The following is a 20,978-nucleotide window of genomic DNA, read 5'->3' as shown; positions in this document are numbered from 1 at the left end:
GTTCAATTTGATAATTGCCCGACAACCTGACAATCGGGAGTTCCATCTGGTTTATTTTTATTTGCAAATACAAGTGAATTATAAGCATGCAATTCACCCGATAATTTTGATCTGCTATTTGGGCAGCTATGATATACTCGTAATTGTGCTAGCGCTATTTCTTTTGCTGAAATTGTAGTTGGAAAATTAGCACTGAGTTCTGGATTACTTGAGCTCATTCGTATCACCGTAGCTTTTGGCGGGATTGTATTATTTACAATATTTTGCAATAGTTCGCTTGACGGTGTTAGTGAGGTTGACGCTATTATTTAAATCCTGATTTTCTAGATCCTTAGTTTCTAAATCAGGCTCAGATTATATCACAGTCATTGCTTCTTCATAAATTTTCATTATCACAATCTGATATGTTTTTAAATCGTTAAGACTAGCTGATATTAACGAAAATAATTTAGAGTATGCTAGCGTTGCTGCACTGTGTGATCATGTAATTTTGCATTTGTACATGTATATATTGTTTTGCGATGATATTAAGGAGGCCAGAAATTGTTGTTGCAGCTGATAAACAAATCGTTATAACTGTTGGTGCTATCACTAACTACGGTGTTATTGTTGATAGTAATACTCCGATTCCAGCGATAGCAGCAGACTCCGAATACACAATTATGTCAATAATAACTATACGTCTGCGATATAATGTTACTTTTACTGTATATTAACGATATTTTTTATTTTTGTTTGCCTTTCAGATGTTTGATTGTATCTATAATTTTGAACGTTGATAGGGAGGCTCATTATATTTTAATCAGGTGGGAATAAAGCTACTAATTCAAGACACCAATAGTAAATCAGGCCAAGTTTTTTTTCTTTCGGGTTCCACAGTAAACTGTTTCTCGTCATTTAGCTATAACATGACTAACAATGCGCCTGATGGAGTTAAGGGTGGATAACACCGTGAAATTGTTGTACATATCGTAAATGTTGTAACGCCAAGCAATGGCAGCCTGTATATACAGGCAACCACAACGCGATGTTTAATGGATTTATTGATGGTGACCATAATTTTTGTCCAGACGCTACTGTATATACTTCATTTTCTATAATATTTTTGATGTCAACGAGTTTAATATCGACGGTTGGTAGTCTCCCAAAATGTCATCAACAGCTCCATTTATCTTTCTACTAAAACGTCCTAAAGCATTTGAGTGAGTAGCATAATCAAGTTTTAATAAGTTCATGTCATTGTTAACTAAAGTTAATAAGTTCTATGTTGGAAGGATATATGTCTTCCTGACATTCACTGTCTGCTTCTGGTTCTCAGTGATCAGTAATTATATTGTTAGACATTTTGAGAGAACCAATTATTGTATCATCGATTTTAAGTACTCGGCCACGAATATTATCTGATATCGTTGACATAGTAATACGGGGTTCAATGTTCCATTACTATCAAACACAGCTACGCTATGTTCAGTTACTCCGTTAATTGTAACGATAATATCTTGCAATGAAAGATTACTTGTTTTTAATTTTCCTTGCTTGTTTTGAAATACAACAAATTCGTTTGGATCTACATTTGCAAGATTTAATAATGCAAATATGTCATCACTAGTATGTTTACGTTTATTTTCAGTAGTTATTGTTTCGTCGGTTTTTTGTTTAGTGGAAGACCTTCTGTAAATACCTACCATTGTTTGTGTCATAACGTCTTTACTTTCAAATCATCAGTCAAGACATTTTACATTTGAGCATTTCTATTATCATTACCTGGGAATCGTATTCGTGCAAGAACTGTGTATAAATATCTTCGATACAACTTTCTTCAGATGTACGTTTTTATCTTCCCTTATCCTAGCTCTACCATATCTTGTTAGCTCTGATGTTGACCAAGATTTTGTGTAGAGAAAACAACTTCAACTGCTGAACAAATTAATCGTTCTTCGCTTGGATTTATACGTGAACGTGACGAAAATACCTGTTTCATTTATAAATCTAAGCACGTTTTGATGAAGACCAGATCAAAATCTTAACAAAGCGATTTAATTACTAAAGGTGTGCTTAGAATCTAGTATGATTCCTAGTTCGGTTTTAGTGTTTAAAGGTTTTACACATATGCACAGAAGTATTTAATACAATATGCTAACTTAATACACTGTTCAGTATTTCAAAACAAAATGCATTTCAAATATAGAAATGGTGTATTGAATATCACCAGCATTCGCAGCATAATAACTGTGCGTTTCATGCATTGTTTTAACTATTCGTTTCATCCGATTTTATGCCATCAGGTGTCAAAATCTTTTGCGCAATATTGCTGAGGGTTAGGAAAGAGAAAAATACCCTACCCAACTCATCCAACTGCTTCCAGTCTTGTACATACAATGGCCAGCAATAATAAGTACGTGTCTCTTGCAACAATTCTATAAAAATTAAATATCAACTTCAAAAAATATTTAACTCTGACGAACCATTGTTTATTTCGTGAACTTAATCCTCTGGCGTGAAGTGAAATCGACAAACAACATACTATTCAGATGGAACCCATTTCATTATTGTTGTTGTATCTGTTTTACACATTGTATTACGCTTCTCCCTTCAGTGTCGGTCAGCAGGAATTCTGGTTTCCCTCACAAATGACAGTTTGGAAAAGAACACAGCCTTGGTCAAAATAGGAACATCATGTCCCTCCACACCCCGATGCATATGACAGCTTGGAATAGCTCAGTCTGTATCAGTAGGAAACTCGTTTAGTGAACTTTCTATCCAGGCGACATATGAGGGAGACGAACCTTTCGGATAATGAACCAGACACTATGCGGACACTATGCGCCACTTGTTTGAGAAAATTAATCACTACAATAGGCCATTGTTTGGACCGATCTTGTCCTTGAATATAGGACAAATAATACTTCTCCAGCTGTAACAGAATTGTTTCAGCCATGATACTCTTCATTAACAATATTGGCTGTGGCATCGATCTCAGACAATGGCTTCATATAGCTCTTACAATGATTCCTTTAATGAAGATTTCACGTGTTCGTACAAGCGTATGTAGAAAGTACGCGCCAATTCAAGTTGAGAATGTTGCGTTTATTGTTTCAAATATGCTTGAATTGTCGTGGTGTTTTTCTTGCTTGAGTTAATTTAAATTATTACTTTGTAACTCTCTAATGCTTATGACGCTGTTTCCCTATCTGTATATATATATATATATATATATATATATATATATATATATATATATATATATATATATATATATATATATATATATATATATATATATATATATATATATATATATATATATATATCTATATCTATCTATCTATATATATATATATATATATATATATATATATATATATATATATATATATATATATATATATATATATATATATATATATATATATATATATATATATATATATATATATATATATATATATATATATATATATATATATATATATATATATATATATATATATATATATATATATATATATATATATATATATATATATATATATATATATATATATATATATATATATATATATATATATATATATATATATATATATATATATATATATATATATATGCATGTGTGTACGCACCCTTGTTTCTTTCTGCACGTTGCAGAAAATATATACATTAAAACAGGTAGTATTTTCTCTTGTCTGGCAATATTCCTGGGTAAAATGTTCGAGTAATTAGATGGCCTGTTTCTAGGGTAAACTTACATTCAATATCTGCTTAACTGTAGGCATTTTGAGTATGTAGGAGGTGAGGTTCTTTGACTGAAATATTTAAATGGTAAAGGTCTAAATGATATGTCGTAAACGTGTTGAATATTAAGTTTACAAATATAAAGTATAATATATATTTACACCTGTGTGTTTTGTTCAAGTTTTAAATATGAATGAATACTTACTTTTATTCTACTTTTACTTTATAGAATCACGTAAAGGAAATCAAAGAAAATAGAAATATCGAATAATTTATGTATTATTAGGAGAAGAGTCAACAAGAAACGTACAGTAGAATCTAAATTATTTGAAACCACTTTCATCCAAAATATTATACTAATGCGAACCATATGCACCTATCCCAAACAAGAGAAGTTGGAATAAGTTAAATTCACTTATCTAACTCCCGTTCATCCGAATTTTTGTTGCAACTCCAATGTATTAAGCAAACAAACTGAAAGTTGCACTTCTACTGTATTTGTTTGTCTCAGAGACACTTCTACTGTATTTGTTTTTCCAGTGACACTTCTACTGTGGGTGTTTGTTTCAGTGACAATTCTATTGTGGGTATTTGTTTCAGCTGTCTTAAAAGGAAGGACGTGGATGATGAGAGACATTTTAAAAGAGTTCGTGAAAATGACTGGTCGATTTAGATCCTTCAAAGTATTACTTGTGTCAGGTACTTCTCTAACCATCTCTCGTCCATTCTCTCTGTCCTTGTGTCCCGTTATATACACACCTATTTTGTCTATGTTTGTAAGCAAATTGTATGACTGTGAATTGTTGTGATTACCATATATAGGTTTAATTTTAAAAGACAGCTTCTATTGTAAGATACAGAAGATCGTAACATTGCATAAGATCTATCAATAGACTCTTACATACATCTTGACTGTTACTAACAATAGATTATCAAGTGAAATGTTTACGAGGTTCGGACTTATTTCTATTGGATAGGCCTGCTAGATGATATCTTAACAGAATTAAATCTTTTTCATATTGAATGAGTTAGGTCATATTAATAGGTATATTGAAATATTAGACTGAGTAGTAAGATCTATCAAGTGGGGAATATTGCGACATACAGATATAACTGATGTTACCAAAATATAAGATTAGCACCCCATTTTAAAGTAAAACAAATATATCGATATTGTACACTTTTTGGAAAATGGACAGTATTATAAATTGGTCAAGAGAACACTGATTTTTGCTAATGCAGTGTGTACTTATTGACAAGGCTTATGAGGTTTGAAGGGTTACGAGTTGGTATCTGAGAAATATTGATAGAGGTTTTGAAATTGCAAAAGTAGCTTAACCGATGTCGGGTTTGCTAGGGATAAACGAAAACTATTTGGCAGGAGTGTGCATTTTATAAAACATTGAAAATGTATGTCGATCGTAGGCACCTCATGTTAATCAAGGATTACAAGAACTGTGTCCAGATGACCTCGGGAATTACCTTAATGTACACCATATAGACACATTGAAAAATGCTGCTCGTACTGCTGACTACGGTTCCTTGACTCACAAAGTTTTCGCCTCAGATCAGTTATTAAAATACCCACTGAAGTCTCAAACGAGTACGTACCAATTTCAATCTGTACAACATTTAAGAACCAAATGTCTGATAAGACGGATTATAAATCCGTATGTCTTCCTATGTGCACATATTGCACGAAAAAAGGGCACATTCATTCTGATTATTTTAGGTTTGATAATAAGCAACATATTAAAGAGCATTCCTAGGGATGCTGATTCCCAGGGGTCATCATCTTGTATGGGAAACATTACATGTGCTGGCTCAAATAAACCCCAGTCTGATTCTATTATGGAGATAGATGAATCATCCATGTCAAAAGATGCTATTTAACTTGTTAGTAATTCGGCCTATCCTATCCTTATTAAAATATTAAGGGATACAGAGACTTGTCGGAGTCTGTTTCGTCCGGTTTCTTTGCCTTTATCTGAGAAGGTTATTTGCTCTGAAAGTATTTATGTTCAGAGAGTAGATTCCGGTTTCATTTTCATTCTACAATATTAATTTATCATCAAAATTAACTTCAGGACCAGTGACAATCGGCGCTATGAATTTTGTGCCCATTCTGATTGTTCATTTATCAGTAGGTTATGGCTTAAGTGGAGACATGTTTGTGGTTAACGCACTTGTAACTGAGAAGCCTTGTATGGAAAAAAATATGTGAACCTAAAATGACTAAAAGCTATGATGTCTACCATACTTGTGCAGTTTCTAGAACTATGACAAGATATTCCTTTGACTGACACATGTATTGGACAGACTTTTGATGAAGTCATTTGTGTTCCTCTAACTGAACAATCTAAAGGTATTGATTATTATATTCCTGTTTTAACTATTAATCTATTATTCTAATCAGTGTGACAAACGATATTAAAAGAATCCTCAAATCTCAGTACCTACTTGCTATTTTGTTAAAACGTGGGTCCTTATGAGAAACGTGAGCCCATCTAAGAACTTGCAGGTATTGACTGGTCTGTGAGTTATCTAGCTGTTGTTCCTAATTCAAATAGACGAGAAGATTCAGTCTAGAACATGGACCTCCTTTGGTTAGTTCTTTACCAATCAGCAAAACCTATCAAAAGATCTAACATTTTTATTGGCCGAAAATGAAAAGTGATTTTTGAAAATACTGTTGATCCTGTAACACTTGTCAAATGTTAGAAAACCTAAACGAGAATATATATTAGTCTCATGCACAGCCTGGGTTTGCATTTTACGAACCATTTAGGACAATAATGGTAGGCTATGTCGATTCCTTACCAATGGCCAAGTCAGGCAACCAGTATTTATTATCCACAATGTGCGTGTCGACAAGGTTACCAGAGTGAATTCCTTTGCAGAATTGTAAGACTAATTTTATAGTTAAAGTTAATAGGTTATTTACCCTTTCTCAAATCTGTTCTCTATGATCAAGGTTTTAATTTCATATAAAGGGCCTTCCAACCAGTTTTCTATAAATTACGTATTAAACAAATTCAGTCCTCTGCGTTTCGAATATTTGTTGGAGCATGACTTTACTGAAACAAGCACAATTACTGGAGTTTGCCTCTTAGTATTTTGCCTAAGCCATTTAATTCGTTCAGCATGTTCACTGACTTAAGAAAAGTGAACAATGTCACCAAAAGAGACTCATTTCCAGAATTTATGACTGTATTGAAATAATTGGAAATGCAAAAAATGTCATGCAGTTTGACTAGTTAAAAAGATTCTAGCAGATTCCACTTACGGAAAGAACAAAAGGAATTTCAGTATTTGCTAATCTGTATGGACTGTACCAAGACAAGGCGATACCATTTGGTATGAACAATTCTTCCTCAACACTTGATAGAGCTGTTGACATCTGGTATAAATGGCTGTGTAGAGTATATAGATGACAAAATTATATACAGCGATTCCTGAAAACATCACTTGGAAACTATTCGGAAATTCTTCGTTCGATTGAATAGGGCAAATCGGATAATTGATTTAAGTAAAAGAGAGTTTGGACGCGTTTTTGTCACATTGTTGGACCAGTCAAGCCTGTAGTAACTATTGTTATTGTTATCTTCAAAGAATCCCTTTGTTTATCACTGAAAACAACTGATACTATTTTATGTATGGCTGTATATTATTTTGCTCAAATTGTTCCATAATTGCTGAGTCACAATTAAGTAAGACGACCATATTTAATTTGTCTGACATATGTGAAGAGGTATTCTATAAGTTAAAAGCCATACTTAGAATTGCACCAGTTCTTAAGAATTAAGTTAATTACTCTGGATGAGTTATGTCGCATGAGTAGACATTCTAAAATAGTCGAGTTAGTAGGAAGAGCTCTCACGTGGGGTATATTGTGACATCTAGACCCAATAGATTCTTTACTGTATACATAAGGACAGAACTGGGCAATCAATGTTTTTTCTTACTTTTTGAGTCATTCTAATCTCTTGTGCTCTTGTTTTAACAACAGGAAATGATGTGCATGCTGCTTTTAGATATTTATGAAAGGAAAGTCGTATGTTTGGATTATTCAATGGAAACAAACACATACTCATTGGACTACAATACTATTGTCGAACTATGTGATTAATTTAATGTAGTGCTTGCCAACGCAGTTTTAACAACGTCATAACTCTTTGCTTACCATCACACTCTTAGTTTTGAAATTTATTCGGAACTTTTCGTTCTTTTGCACTTTCAAGATTATTTTGGATTCACTTCATGATACTATATTTTTGTCTCATATTTTCACTTTTGATAATTATTTTGTTAAGTTTTGCAAATCGTGTTGGTTTCGTTTTTCTTCTGTTACCAAGTTTGTTGTTATAGAGTCGTAACAATTGGAAGCAAACGTTATGTTACTGTTTTCATGTTCTGTGCGAATAATCAGAAAACACAGCAAAACATAAACGGTCCAGAACAAATATTGTGCTTTTATCTGTTATTCATCTTGATAGCCAATTTATCTGGGCGTAACATAAAAAGTAATTTGCCTTCCCGTGTCAATATTTTAATGCCGGTGCATTTACAATCATACCTTGTGATGCACTTGATTGTCTGACAACTTAAATAAAACTCCATGAAACATCGGACACTCCTAGCCCGTTAAATATCGCTACAGTAAGGATTTGAGTATTAGCCTCACTTGAATCTTGACATAACAGTAGCACGTGTTTTGGTACGCTGATACTGTGTTGGATAATTATTAGCCTTGTAAAATGAATATGATTAGTAATGTCTGACTTAGAGGATGTGGTGAGTGTTTGAAACGATACCACCGGCATGGTGTTAGAACTCAGAACGACAACACATCTGGTTATATGGTCAGTGAAGGAATAGTGCAGCCGTTAGTAATGCTAATGTTCACAACGCAACTTTACCAGGAGCAGCGCTTCTTTTTCGCCAAATTACATCGTTCTTCGTTTCCTTAGGGGATAGCATGGCTGTATGTTTGGTCCCAAAAACCAACTAACTTCGAACATCTCTGAAAAACAATAACATATGAATGAAAAGAAAAGCAAACGCTGTATAAATCCAGGCTTGCAATTTTGTTGTTGGCGCTTAGAACTACGGCTACATTTGTGGGCTACGTTGTTTGCGTGATCGTAAGGTCGCCTAATAGCTTGGGTATAAATCTGACAGCGACCCCCCACCCCCGGGGTAATTTTCTGGTGACTTTTTAGTTTGCCAATTGAAATGCGGCTTTTAGAAACTTGAGGTGATTCAGATAGGCACACACATATGCTCTTCAGCTGTATTGCTCAGTCTCCCTAACGCTAAGATAAGAGACTTTATCTGATTGGCTGACATACTGAGCGCTTATGATTACAACATTTGTCACCAGAACCTGATCATATAGCGGTCGTTCTCTGATCTACACGTAGGAAAGTGTAGATCTGACTTTAATAAAATTGGCCCAAAATTATACTTCACTTAATAGTCGCAGTGTCTGGCGAGTCCAATAATTATCCTTCTGATCGCATTATTTATTGATTCAATTTGGCATTCACCCGTGGGAACACAAATATATTCCAGGTACCTTACCCATCACCCCCTGCCAAGATAGCAAACGATCTTAAAGATTTGAAGACCCCAAATGGCCGAGCTCAAATGTTAGGCCAACTGTGATTAACACGCAACAAGATGTGTTTGGTGTAAAACAAAGGTCATATAATATTCTGCATTTGGTGATGAGATCTTAATCATCGAGGTAAATCTCTGGATTATGTTTGCAACGAGATCCTGCACAGCAGAACTGATTTCGAGAAACAGCTCTACAGAATTCATTATCAGGGTACGGATTTTGTTCATTATGTAGATCGTGGCTATCTGCAGTATATTTAGGCATCAACGAGCCAAAGGTACCTGCCAATTACATCGCTTGTGAGAAACCTTAGATACTTCATGTCTGCATTGGTACCCGCGCGAACCAATCCTTCAAATACTTTTAACCGATCCACAAAGTCATGAGGGTTGCATAGTCTTATAAAGCTTTCTCAGTTTTTTTTATTCTTTCATAAATTTTGATGCATATTGTTACCTACTTCCATCATTTTCGAACTAGTCTTTTTATTCCCGTGTGAGCGGAGGTATTTGTTGTCGGTGCTCAGGTGGTTGTTTCGTTGTGGGTGCAAAAGGTCTTTGTTGGAGTGATTTACGTCTTTGTTGGATAGATGCAATGCATGTCACGTTCTAAGTCTTTATCAATTGTTTTCTTGCAAAAGTTCTAGAATCATTGTGTTGCATTCAACAACGGTTGCGCCATTAACTGGTTTAAGAATTCTATGATACAAATAACCAGACCGCCAACTGATTTCTTAAACATAATTACAATGTATATCGTCTTAGTCCAAAGATTAATTATATTCCATCTGTGTTTCTACCACATCATCGTGAAAGCGGACGCACATATAAGCATGCGTTAACCATTGTATATGTTGCCAATAGATAACAGGAAGCAGAAACTTTTTGATATCTAAATATTCAGCAAGTATCACCTATGAGTATTTGTTTATGCTCAAAACTAACATGGCCACTGCTGTTGCATGAATATAAGAGCAAAGCACTTCTCAGAGCCGTTGAGAATTTGTTAACAACATAGAAGGCATTGGGTATGTTTAAAATTGTGTAACGATGTAATCGTCTACCGGCTGAATTCTTTTGGGGCTTCATCTTACATGGTTCAAAAAGCATAATATGCATGCCCATTAATTGCAGATAAAACTGGAAATTACTTACGTGCTCTACCCAGTTGCTCTAAGTTCTCCGGTCTCAAACAGAATTAGTACATTCCGTATACTTGCGTCAGGAATCATTGATGATTTCACATTAATACATCCACATCCACACGTGGGCACCGACAGCGCTTGCGGTGCAATAAGATGAACGTTGTGGTCTCTGTGAAGATGATTTATAATCTGGGTCAACTTCAAAAACGTACTCTACTGTTTTTATTATATTTTTGTATGCATTGCTCCAGGTCAATTCACTGAAATCCACCAACCGGTATGGGCTTCATCACCGCCCAGCCATTAAACTTGTTGTGGAAAAGATCCTTGATGAAATTGTTTTGGTCAGTGGGTCGTTTCCTTTCGCTTGCAAGATTGGTTGCTATGGCGTAAAGCTGGCTCGCCATTAAAATCTCACCACAGATTCTTCCTTCCATAAACATATGCTGCTCATTGTCAGTGTTCCAGCTCAGCTTTGGCTTTATACTAAAATGCGTACAAGGCCATTCACGTTGACGAAATGTAGTGCGCGGTTGAATTAGCACTGAAGCTCAACAGTATCACAAAACATCTCGAAGACATTCACGAACAGAATCACATTTGTTTTCAATTACAGACCATTTTAGTAGCCAAGGTCTTGACAACCAGGCAGGGACTAGATATTGTTTACATTTCTACTATACGTCTCGAAGACATCCTCGATCAGAGCACATCTGTTTTCAAATATAGACCATAATAATCGCCATGGTATTGATAACCAAGCACGGATCAGACATTGTTTGCATCTGAGTTGTCGTTGGTGGCATTACCTTCGCAAGTCAACCATGAATTAAAGACCTCAGTGGGAGGTAAATAGGGTTTAGCAAATGTGTCCCATCTGCTAATAAACATGTAGGGATACACTCATGTGCTTGTGAGTAAACCGAGTGTCCCATCGTCAGCACCATAGAGTCAACGACTGATTATAAAATGATTGGTACCATTCGCTGCAGCTTGCTCAAGAGTTATCCAGATTGGAAATGTGACAATGCTTTGAATTAATCAACTGAGTCTCGTTCATCCTAATTGGGATATATTTTGCCAAGCTGTTGGGGATTACGCTTATTTACGCCTTTGATTGATCATCATACCCACTCATGTATTTGTTTTATGCGGTTCCTCTGTTTGTGTCAGGAAAGTGACAATGATTGCGAACTTTAGCATAAGTTCCAGTGGGACCATTACAGATCCGGGGCAACCTCGCCAAAGTCATCGTTGATCATAACCATGTCAGCGGAGGAAAGGAACTGTTGCCTGATGCATTTCTACGTAATATCGAGCGATTTAAGAAACTCTTCAACCTAGTCCTAGCTGCGGTAAAAGAAGTGCGGTTCAGTTTGCCGTCGTTTATAACAACAATACAACGCAACCCCACGAGATGTATTCCTCAAATTGGACTGTGTTTGTTAGGAATTCAGCGCGTATAATTGGGTATTAGCATAGTATTATGTTTAGTGAGCTCTTCATTTATAGTAATCTGAAAGAGTTTCTGAGGGTCTTGTAAATAAAGAGGTTTGCAATCGAAATGCTCAGTAGCAAATAAATTTGCAAACTAATGCAAAATGTGGCTTCAGTTGGTATTAGCCCAGATGACCTCAGATAATCTATCAGTGAGTACTGCACCAACTCGCACATGTCCAATGTTCGGGCAAGAATCTCTACCAAAGTCAGCGTATAATATAGCCAAATAAAGGAAAGAATATTTTATCTTCTATGTGGTAGCGATCAACAATCATATCGTGAATTAGTATTTTAGTTTCACAGAATGGATATTCTACATCACAGTATAGTCACAATCGATTATACTGTCCTGATTCTACTCATTGTTGTGTGGCTAATATAATTCAAAGTATAGTGTTCGGTTTGTTCACCACCCTGGTGTTGATGCAAGTCATGATTGTGTACGTGTAGGTGGACGTGCAGAACTCATGTCATACCCCTACCATACTCGAATTATACTCATGTAATACGTATGCCCGAATATGTCTCTTCAACGGAGTTTATGCTACAAGCCCAGAAATGTCTATAAGAGTATGATAATAAAGGTTTGTGGTTTTACCGATCTAAGTTGAAATCTGCTAACCTGTATAACTGTATTCTGGCATGGGCGCCTCTTGATTACTTTGCTTGGCGGGTTCACGCGCGTTTTTGCAAGCACTGGTATGCGGGATGAAAAACAAAGTGTTGGTTCTACACGTTTTTGAAGAGTAACAGTGTCAAAAATAATATTATTAGCACAACTCATTCTCCTTATATGCGAGTGTGTCTGCTACACACGAGCGCATATAACTCCAATTAAGTAGCATCATTTTTTGTTGATCTGTGCTTAGTCGTGAGAGAATATGGGCTCGTGTGTGTTGGCAAGGCGATGAGTGCCGTTTACCCGAGGAACTGGGTTCAAATCTCCGTAGAGTGAGAAATAAAAATTCTCTAACCTGCAGGATACTATTATTTGTATTAAATATTAATAATGCCTACTATTGTCAAGCACTCTTCAATAGAATCCAGAGATAGCACTTTCCGTTCTGCCTGGTGTATATTTATAATACTCTATGATTAATCCTATATACCTTGGTTTCTTTGGTTGGAATCCAGAATGACTGTGTAGATTAATGAGAATTGATTAGTAGGTTGCCTTGCGGTTGTGTCCGCTACACACGAGTACATATAACACCGATTATCATGCATCACTTTTTGGTGATGTGCTTGGTCGTGATGGAATATGGGCTCGTGTGTGGACCTGGGTTCAAATCTCTGTATATTTAGAATTCTCTCTTTCTCTCTGTCTCTCATATATATATATATATATATATATATATATATATATATATATATATATATATATATATATATATATATATATATATATATATATATATATATATATATATATATATATATATATATATATATATATATATATATATATATATATAACTGCTTTAAACTAATATTGATATATAGCTGGCAATATATGATGTTCTTTATTTGATACAAACAGCTACGTAGTATATAAACGTTTAAAATATTTGTTTTTTTAAGCAAGTTTAATTAAGTGTCATGGAACCTTTTGTTAGATGGAAGGAAATGAAATTAGGAATGTATGTAAAATGCAGCAAATGCATTATCTGTGTAGAACACGAAGTGAAATTTTAAAATTCACATTATTGTCCGTTAAATTCCAAATGATCTTATTTGTCCTATCAAGGGTAATTTTAAAAAAAATATTCTTTATGAATTCGAAGTTCGAATTACCTGATGTACTTAACTGATTTAATCCAGAATGTATTAGGATGTATGAGGATGCGTTCTCAATAATCCCAAAGTAATGTTGTAGTCCAAAAAGTCAAAGAGAAATTGTCATTCCAATAAATAATTCCTCTCTAATTATATCTGAACACATGTATAAACCCTGATCATTAATTATCAAAGACTGATTTCCAACATGAATTAATAACTGTTAAACAAATCCTTGAATAGGTTGCGCTGTAAAAGTTCAAAATTCATGTGGGTAATGCTCTACCTTCAATCACGGACAAAAAATAAGCACAGTATATAAATATAGTATATCAACATAGATAGATAGATAGATAGATAGATAGATAGATAGATAGATAGATAGATAGATAGACAGACAGACAGACAGACAGACAGACAAATAGATAGATAGACAGATAGATAGAAAGATAAACGTGCAAAATTTCCACAGTAGTAGTGAAATTATTGTTTTCTGTCTATTTTTCCAGGTATACTGTGTTTCGCTACTTTGACTTTCTTCGTCACAATGGTAAAATATCCATTAAAGGTGCAGAGTAAACACATTCCAAACAACAAACAGGAATTGTCTAGAGGTGCACAGATTAGCACTCATCCCACAAGGGAGAGATTTACCCCTGAGACAACTAATAAGAAAGTTGACAACTGTTCTACTGTTTTTACTAATTTATTTGTCTTCCGTGAAAAATCCAGCAAGAATGCAATTGCACAAGATATAACATATATTCGGAATTCAAATACTTCTATTTTACCGCACTCCATTATCCAACGCAATGACAGTAGCAAATTCCCTGTTCCTTTTGATGTATTGAATTTAACACAGAATTTGCAGCATGTATACGCCTTTAACAAGCAATATCCGTCCAGCGAAGGTAGAAGTTTCCTATGCGTTCAGACACGTACGATTCCGTCCTTTAATATCTGTGTCTTTCCAGTCAAGGAAGATATATATGTTTCAGGTTCCTTACAACAAACAGGAACCTGGGATATGAAACAGACAATACTATTACAAAAAGCATTAAACAGATTTCCTAAGGCAACTTTTATCGATGTCGGGGCTAATATTGGGTATTTCAGTCTACTTGCACGGGCAATGGGGCGGACTGCAATAGCTATTGAACCAACAGACGCAAACTTTCTCAGACTTCAAGAAGGGGTTGTAAGGAATAAGTTTTCTGATAACATGCTCATGCTAAAATATGCCATATCTGACAAAAGAACGACCGTTGTAATGGGTGAAGATGATCAAAATAAAGGAGGTATTGCTGTGACCAGAGAAATCAGCGGTCCAGCTAATATATCGCGGTCAGTTGAAGCCATAACCTTGGATGACCTCGTCAATCTCATTCCGGTCAAGGAGATCATTATAAAGATGGACATAGGTACGGCAGCTGTATGTATGTATGTATGTATGTATGTATGTATGTATGTATGCATGCATGCATGCTTGTATGTATGTATGTATGTATGTATGTATGTATGTATGTGTGTATGTGTGTGTATGTATGTATGTATGTGTGTATGTATATATGTATGTACGCATATATATATATATATATATATATATATATATATATATATATATATATATATATATATATATATATATATATAAATTATAAAATAAACAACACCAACACGTAGAATGTGTGACCGGTTTCGCTTTAATGCTTCATCAGACTGAATTCAAACTGAATTCAATATCATTGCTTACGTCATTAAATATGTTGTTTCTAAGTGATGAATGAAATAAACAATGATATAAACAAGATGACGTCATAGCTTACATTTTTAACGTAATTATCTAATACTTTAACGAATAATTTACATGGAGATATGCATATACAGCAAAGATTAATGATATCTTAATACATAAATATATATATAAAACTGGATCTTAAAGATACGTATATCTCTACTGAAAACTATATATACCATTTATTAACAAATAGAGATAAACAGTTTTAGTAACATTAGTATTATGTATAATACACGCTTATTAGAAGAAAAGAAAATAAATTACACAAAAAAAACAAAAAAAAAAAAACAAAGATAAATGTAATCAACATATACACTAGTATAATCTTTATAGCTGTGAAAGTGGTTATCAGAACTCAATTTATTTAATAAAAATATAATACAAATATGGTGTGCATTACGGTTACTATCAAGTATTTTATAAATAATTAATCATGTTATATTGATAATTAATTATAAATTCAATTTCATTTTTAAAGAACTAGTAAACATATTTTTATGTTATTAGATTATACTATAAAGTATATTCTAATAACATAAAAATATGTTTACTAGTTCTTTAAAAATGAAATTGAATTTATAATTAATTATCAATATAACATGATTAATTATTTATAAAATACTTGATAGTAACCGTAATGCACACCATATTTGTATTATATTATTATTAAATAAATTGAGTTCTGATAACCACTTTCACAGCTATAAAGATTATACTAGTGTATATGTTGATTACATTTATCTTTGTTTTTTTTTTTGTTTTTTTTTTTGTGTAATTTATTTTCTTTTCTTCTAATAAGCGTGTATTATACATAATACTAATGTTACTAAAACTGTTTATCTCTATTTGTTAATAAATGGTATATATATATATATATATATAATCAAAATATTAATCAAATTCAATCGAAATATTTTCAATTAACATTAGGATTAACCCAACATTTTTCATGGAACTCGTGTAATTAAATCTATTAGACGAAATTTCTTCCCGCTATATAACTATCTATGGAACATATAACAAGAATATGCTTGTAAGAAGAAACCTGAAATCTCTGCGAGATATTTAAATAACGGTAATGTTGATTAATTGATCAGCTATATGAATGAATCTTTGTTTCATGAGAAATTTTTAATGTTGTTTGCTTCATATACACGCATATTTCTGTTTGTTTCCTTGCTTGTTTTGTTATTAAACTATATTTGCTATGTTAGTCAAAATCTTGAGCGGAGTCAGAGCCACTTTAGTTGAACATACTTGTATTTGCTGTAGAAAGAAATATCATTATAAGGACGATTTTTAACTACTTTGTGAACAATATTTCCCTTCGTTTGATAGCCACATGAGCATTCAAATATATATGATATTAGACCGGTTTTCTTTATGATCACTGTCTATCAATTATTCTTTAATAACATGCGATCAATTATGTTTTTACTGGTAATAAACATTTGGCAGAGAGAGAGAGAGAGAGAGAGAGACAGAGAGAGACAGAGAGAGAGAGAGAGAGAGGCGATTAGCTGTAGTGACTCCAATATCATCTCAAACCTTTTCAATCAAAACAAGCCAACCATTTTGATCATTTGGCTTTTGATAGATGTGGTCGCAACAGTTGGTTGTTAATTTTCTGAGGGATATTAATCCAAATAAATATTCTCTTCAATCGAATCGATCCAGTTATTCAAGCTTTGCTATAATAATTTGCCTTGCATTTCAGAGGGATCTAAATATAAATTGTTATTCTCTATGGAATTACTCCAGATATTCAAAGTTCGGTATGATACTTTTGTTTTATTTTTCAGAGGGATATGAGTGCAAAGCATTACATTCTTCGAAGGAATTACTCCAGAAATTCAAAGTCCGCTACTTTTTCATGGAATGGCTCATTATGCCTCAGAACCAGGATAAAAAGGACACTCCGTGTCCAAAGGCGAATATTTTGCACACGCTGGCCAACATGTACAGCCTAGGATTTAAACCGTACTCAGTGGACGGCCGTGAACTCGACATAAACAATAGTGGAAGTTGGAAAACAGGTGATATCTACTGGAAACCAGATGATTCTCCGAGACTTGATGAAGTACATGTATTCAGTTAGTTGGAATGTTAAGAAGAATAGCGGAAGTTGGACAGCAAATCTGTTATGATCTATATCCAGTATACTGGTCAAAGAAATTGTTTTATTCGACAATCATTCAATTCGTTGGAATGTGAAGCAAATTTTCTATCATTTAGACAGTCATATTATTAAAATATAAAATAGATAAAGTAAGCGATAAGTACATATTCATACAATTTGATAAATTTTGCTTTTCAGTCAGTATTAGCTTACCACAAATTCCTGAAATTTCGCTTCTGAAGTTAATGCAAGTGTCCTTTCTCGATTGTTATCTCTGTTAAGTCTTGGATTATATAGTACCTGAAACCACACTTCAACAACATGAAGATTCTAAGGTCTATTAATAGACAAGAAGGTAGGTTTTGAAACATATTCCTATTTATGGTTTTTTCAGCAGGAGAATTAAATTGAGAACAATATGCAGAGAAGAATTCCCTCCATCTTCATCAGCACAAGAGTGCCAGGGAAAAATGTATATAGCCTTATGTCGGATTTTGTTGTATAGGCTTGCAAAAAAAAAAAAAAAAAAAAAAAAAAAACATTCAGATTGAGTTTTCGACGGACGAGTACATTATTGGCATATGTGGCACTTCTGTCTGATGAGGAAATGTAGCCTTTAGGTAAATATCTACACGAACAGAACAACGGTAGAACTTGCATTTGTTACATGTGCATAAAGGTCGTTATCCCTTTCTCAAGAAATGTCCTTTACTTGTTTTGAAATAAATATTCATGTTTTGACAGAAAACGAATGCGTCATCAGATCTGTGCAGCATTATAATAATATGACGTGTATCGATGATAGTATTGTTTGAGAACAAAATAAAGGTTTTCATCGTTGGATCAAAACCAGCTGTGAAGCAAAAACTGAAGGTTCTTTATTTGCTCCCATTTGAAAATATGAATGAACTAACTAAAATATTAGAAATAAAACGATTCATCCAACAATGCCTTGAGACTGTACCATGCATACTACATGCGATAACTTTATCACGAAGCATTTCACACTTTTATCAGGATATAGAATTCACAATCGTTCCTTTGCATGTTGAAAAGTGATTTTTTTCTTTCTCCTTTACTGAGGTTTATGTTGACTAAATAAGTATGAAGATTTGTAATTTAAATATAAAACATGGTCCCTATGAAGAAATGAAAGCACTACAGACACTGATTGGTTAACTAATTGAACGCTCATCCAGTTTAACGTACCACCTGGTCGATTTAAACGAACAGGTAATAACGACCAAGAGGTAATTGAAAACATTTAAATGCATTTATAGTTGATATGTCATTTTTCGTGCTTTAGCTAACATTGCTACCGACAAGACGATTACCCCTTCCCCGTCTGTCTCAATTAATCTATGTCTCTACATAATATTAATACATTGTATCATTGATGTGGTGAACGTTGTAGAAAAAAACACAACACATTTTATTTTGACGAACCTGGTTCTTCAGGGTTACCTTTTAAACTGAATTTACGCTAAATAACCCTGATATATATATATATATATATATATATATATATATATATATATATATATATATATATATATATATATATATGAGGGGGCTGTTCAATGATAATGTTTAGCATGTCAAATTCAGGTTAGAATGTTGGTATTATTTATTTTATTCTCGTCATTTTCTTTATGCCGTTATCGATTAATCAGCATTAAGTCTTCGCCGATCTAGAGACTATAGAAGTGATAGCCTAGCAACTGTTACAACAACATATATTATTTATATGTGTGTATTTATATGCTACATATAACGGAGTCCAATCAGCACTTTAAAAGTAATTTCCCCCACAAAACTAGTCGTTTGTACCGTTATACAGTTTTTCCTTTGTAATCTTCACATTTTATTACGTTAGGTCGAATGAAATACGTTTCTAAATAGGGATTTGAACTAATGACTCGTCCTGTTTTAAGATCAATCTGAAGGAATCCTTACCGCCTGTGTTCTGGTATAATTCTAGAGGAACCTTTTATGTAAAGTATTCATTGGAGTTACTAATAAGTAGTTCTTGGCTTTGGACAAAGACATTCTTTTTGAATTATTTCGAACGCTTTCTAGGACAATTTAGATTGTATCATTGTGGTAAATTAGGGCGTTAAAGACAATTTTAATTAATCGGGAACGTTTTCTTGTTTTCGACATGCAGTAAGACATTTAGGATTATTTTATATTTAATTCACTATACAGAAAAGAGTCGTTTGAAATTTTTATTTTGTATAGTGGGGAAATACATTATTTGCTGACTGAACTTAAATTGTTGGATTAACCCTCTTTCTGTAATTTGAAATGGCCAATAGGGCATTGTAATCTATTGGTGCAAAGTGTACTCATTATCAAAGTTAGTGAAGTCTGCTCGACTCTGTAGGTACAACAGGGTGATGATTATGATGAGGTTATGGAATATACCTTGAAGTGTTCTGAGTTGCTAGCTGAGTCTTCTTGACAGAGCCTTGGGAATGTAGAAAATAAACTAGACAAACCCACTTCAAATTTGCATGGGGGAAATAAACATCTATTGATAGGTGGTGACCTGCCAAGATAATTAATATTGATTAGAATACCCTCAGACAGATAATTTAGACTGAACCGTCTAAGGTCTGTATCCGTAATAACGAAAAGACCTATATTGATGAGCAAACTGGAAAAGTTTAGAGAATGGAGGTTGCACAGCTGTTAGTGTGTACCTTGACTTTCATTTGTCTGTAAGTATTCATCTCGGTTTTATTTTAATTTGTGAAAGGTCATCTCAGTGTCATGAAAGTGAAACTAAATCTCACTCAGGCAAAACGTTTTAAACTGATACATCTGATAACACTGATCACAAATCGTGATCTCTTCATAATGCTCTTACTGTAAAGGGGCCCCGGGTGGCCGAGTGGTCTAAAGCGCTCTCCGTTACGGATCACTGCCATCTCACCTCTGTCTGCTTGGGTTCTTGTCAAGGATTCGGCCAATGTGGGTATGTGAAAAAGCTTGCCAGTAGCTTCTCGTGGGTAGATGGTTCTTCCCGGGGTTTCCCCAGGTTCTTCCTCCACCATTAATACTGGCCGCCATGCATAGCCTATCGTGTGCTGAAAAATGGCGTTAAATCCAACAACAACAACAACACAACAACTTACTGTAAGAAGAAAAGGCAAGCCATTGCTGGTTATTATAGGTTGAATAATTAGGGAACAGAATAAAGACTGAGCTATTCCAAATGTTCTTATTCAAAGAAGTCAACATCACGGTCTTATATTGAAAGCAATACATTTGTTTGGTC

The 20,978-nt window shown here is 33.9% G+C and overlaps 1 protein-coding gene across 2 annotated transcripts in view; it reads left to right on the top strand.

Annotated features, from left to right (window-relative positions):
* LOC149773165 (uncharacterized) overlaps positions 1-18,443 on the top strand; it is a 50,721-nt gene extending 32,278 nt beyond the window's left edge. For both annotated transcript variants that reach the window (XM_089946714.1, XM_089946715.1), the window contains 3 exons: positions 4,336-4,434; positions 14,288-15,199; positions 17,379-18,443. In XM_089946714.1, the coding sequence (XP_089802840.1) occupies positions 4,359-4,434; positions 14,288-15,199; positions 17,379-17,674 (1,284 nt within the window). In that variant the 5' untranslated portion in view covers positions 4,336-4,358 and the 3' untranslated portion in view covers positions 17,675-18,443. The remainder of the gene's footprint in view (positions 1-4,335; positions 4,435-14,287; positions 15,200-17,378) is intronic.
* Positions 18,444-20,978: the final 2,535 nt, after the last annotated feature.

Source organism: Sinohyriopsis cumingii, unplaced genomic scaffold (assembly GCF_028554795.1).
Source record: "Sinohyriopsis cumingii isolate HCF-2022 unplaced genomic scaffold, ASM2855479v2 utg000873l, whole genome shotgun sequence".
Taxonomy (NCBI): Eukaryota; Metazoa; Mollusca; class Bivalvia; order Unionida; family Unionidae; genus Sinohyriopsis; species Sinohyriopsis cumingii.
The sequence above is the reverse complement of the archived record's forward strand: the minus strand, read 5'-3'. Positions and strand labels throughout refer to the sequence as shown.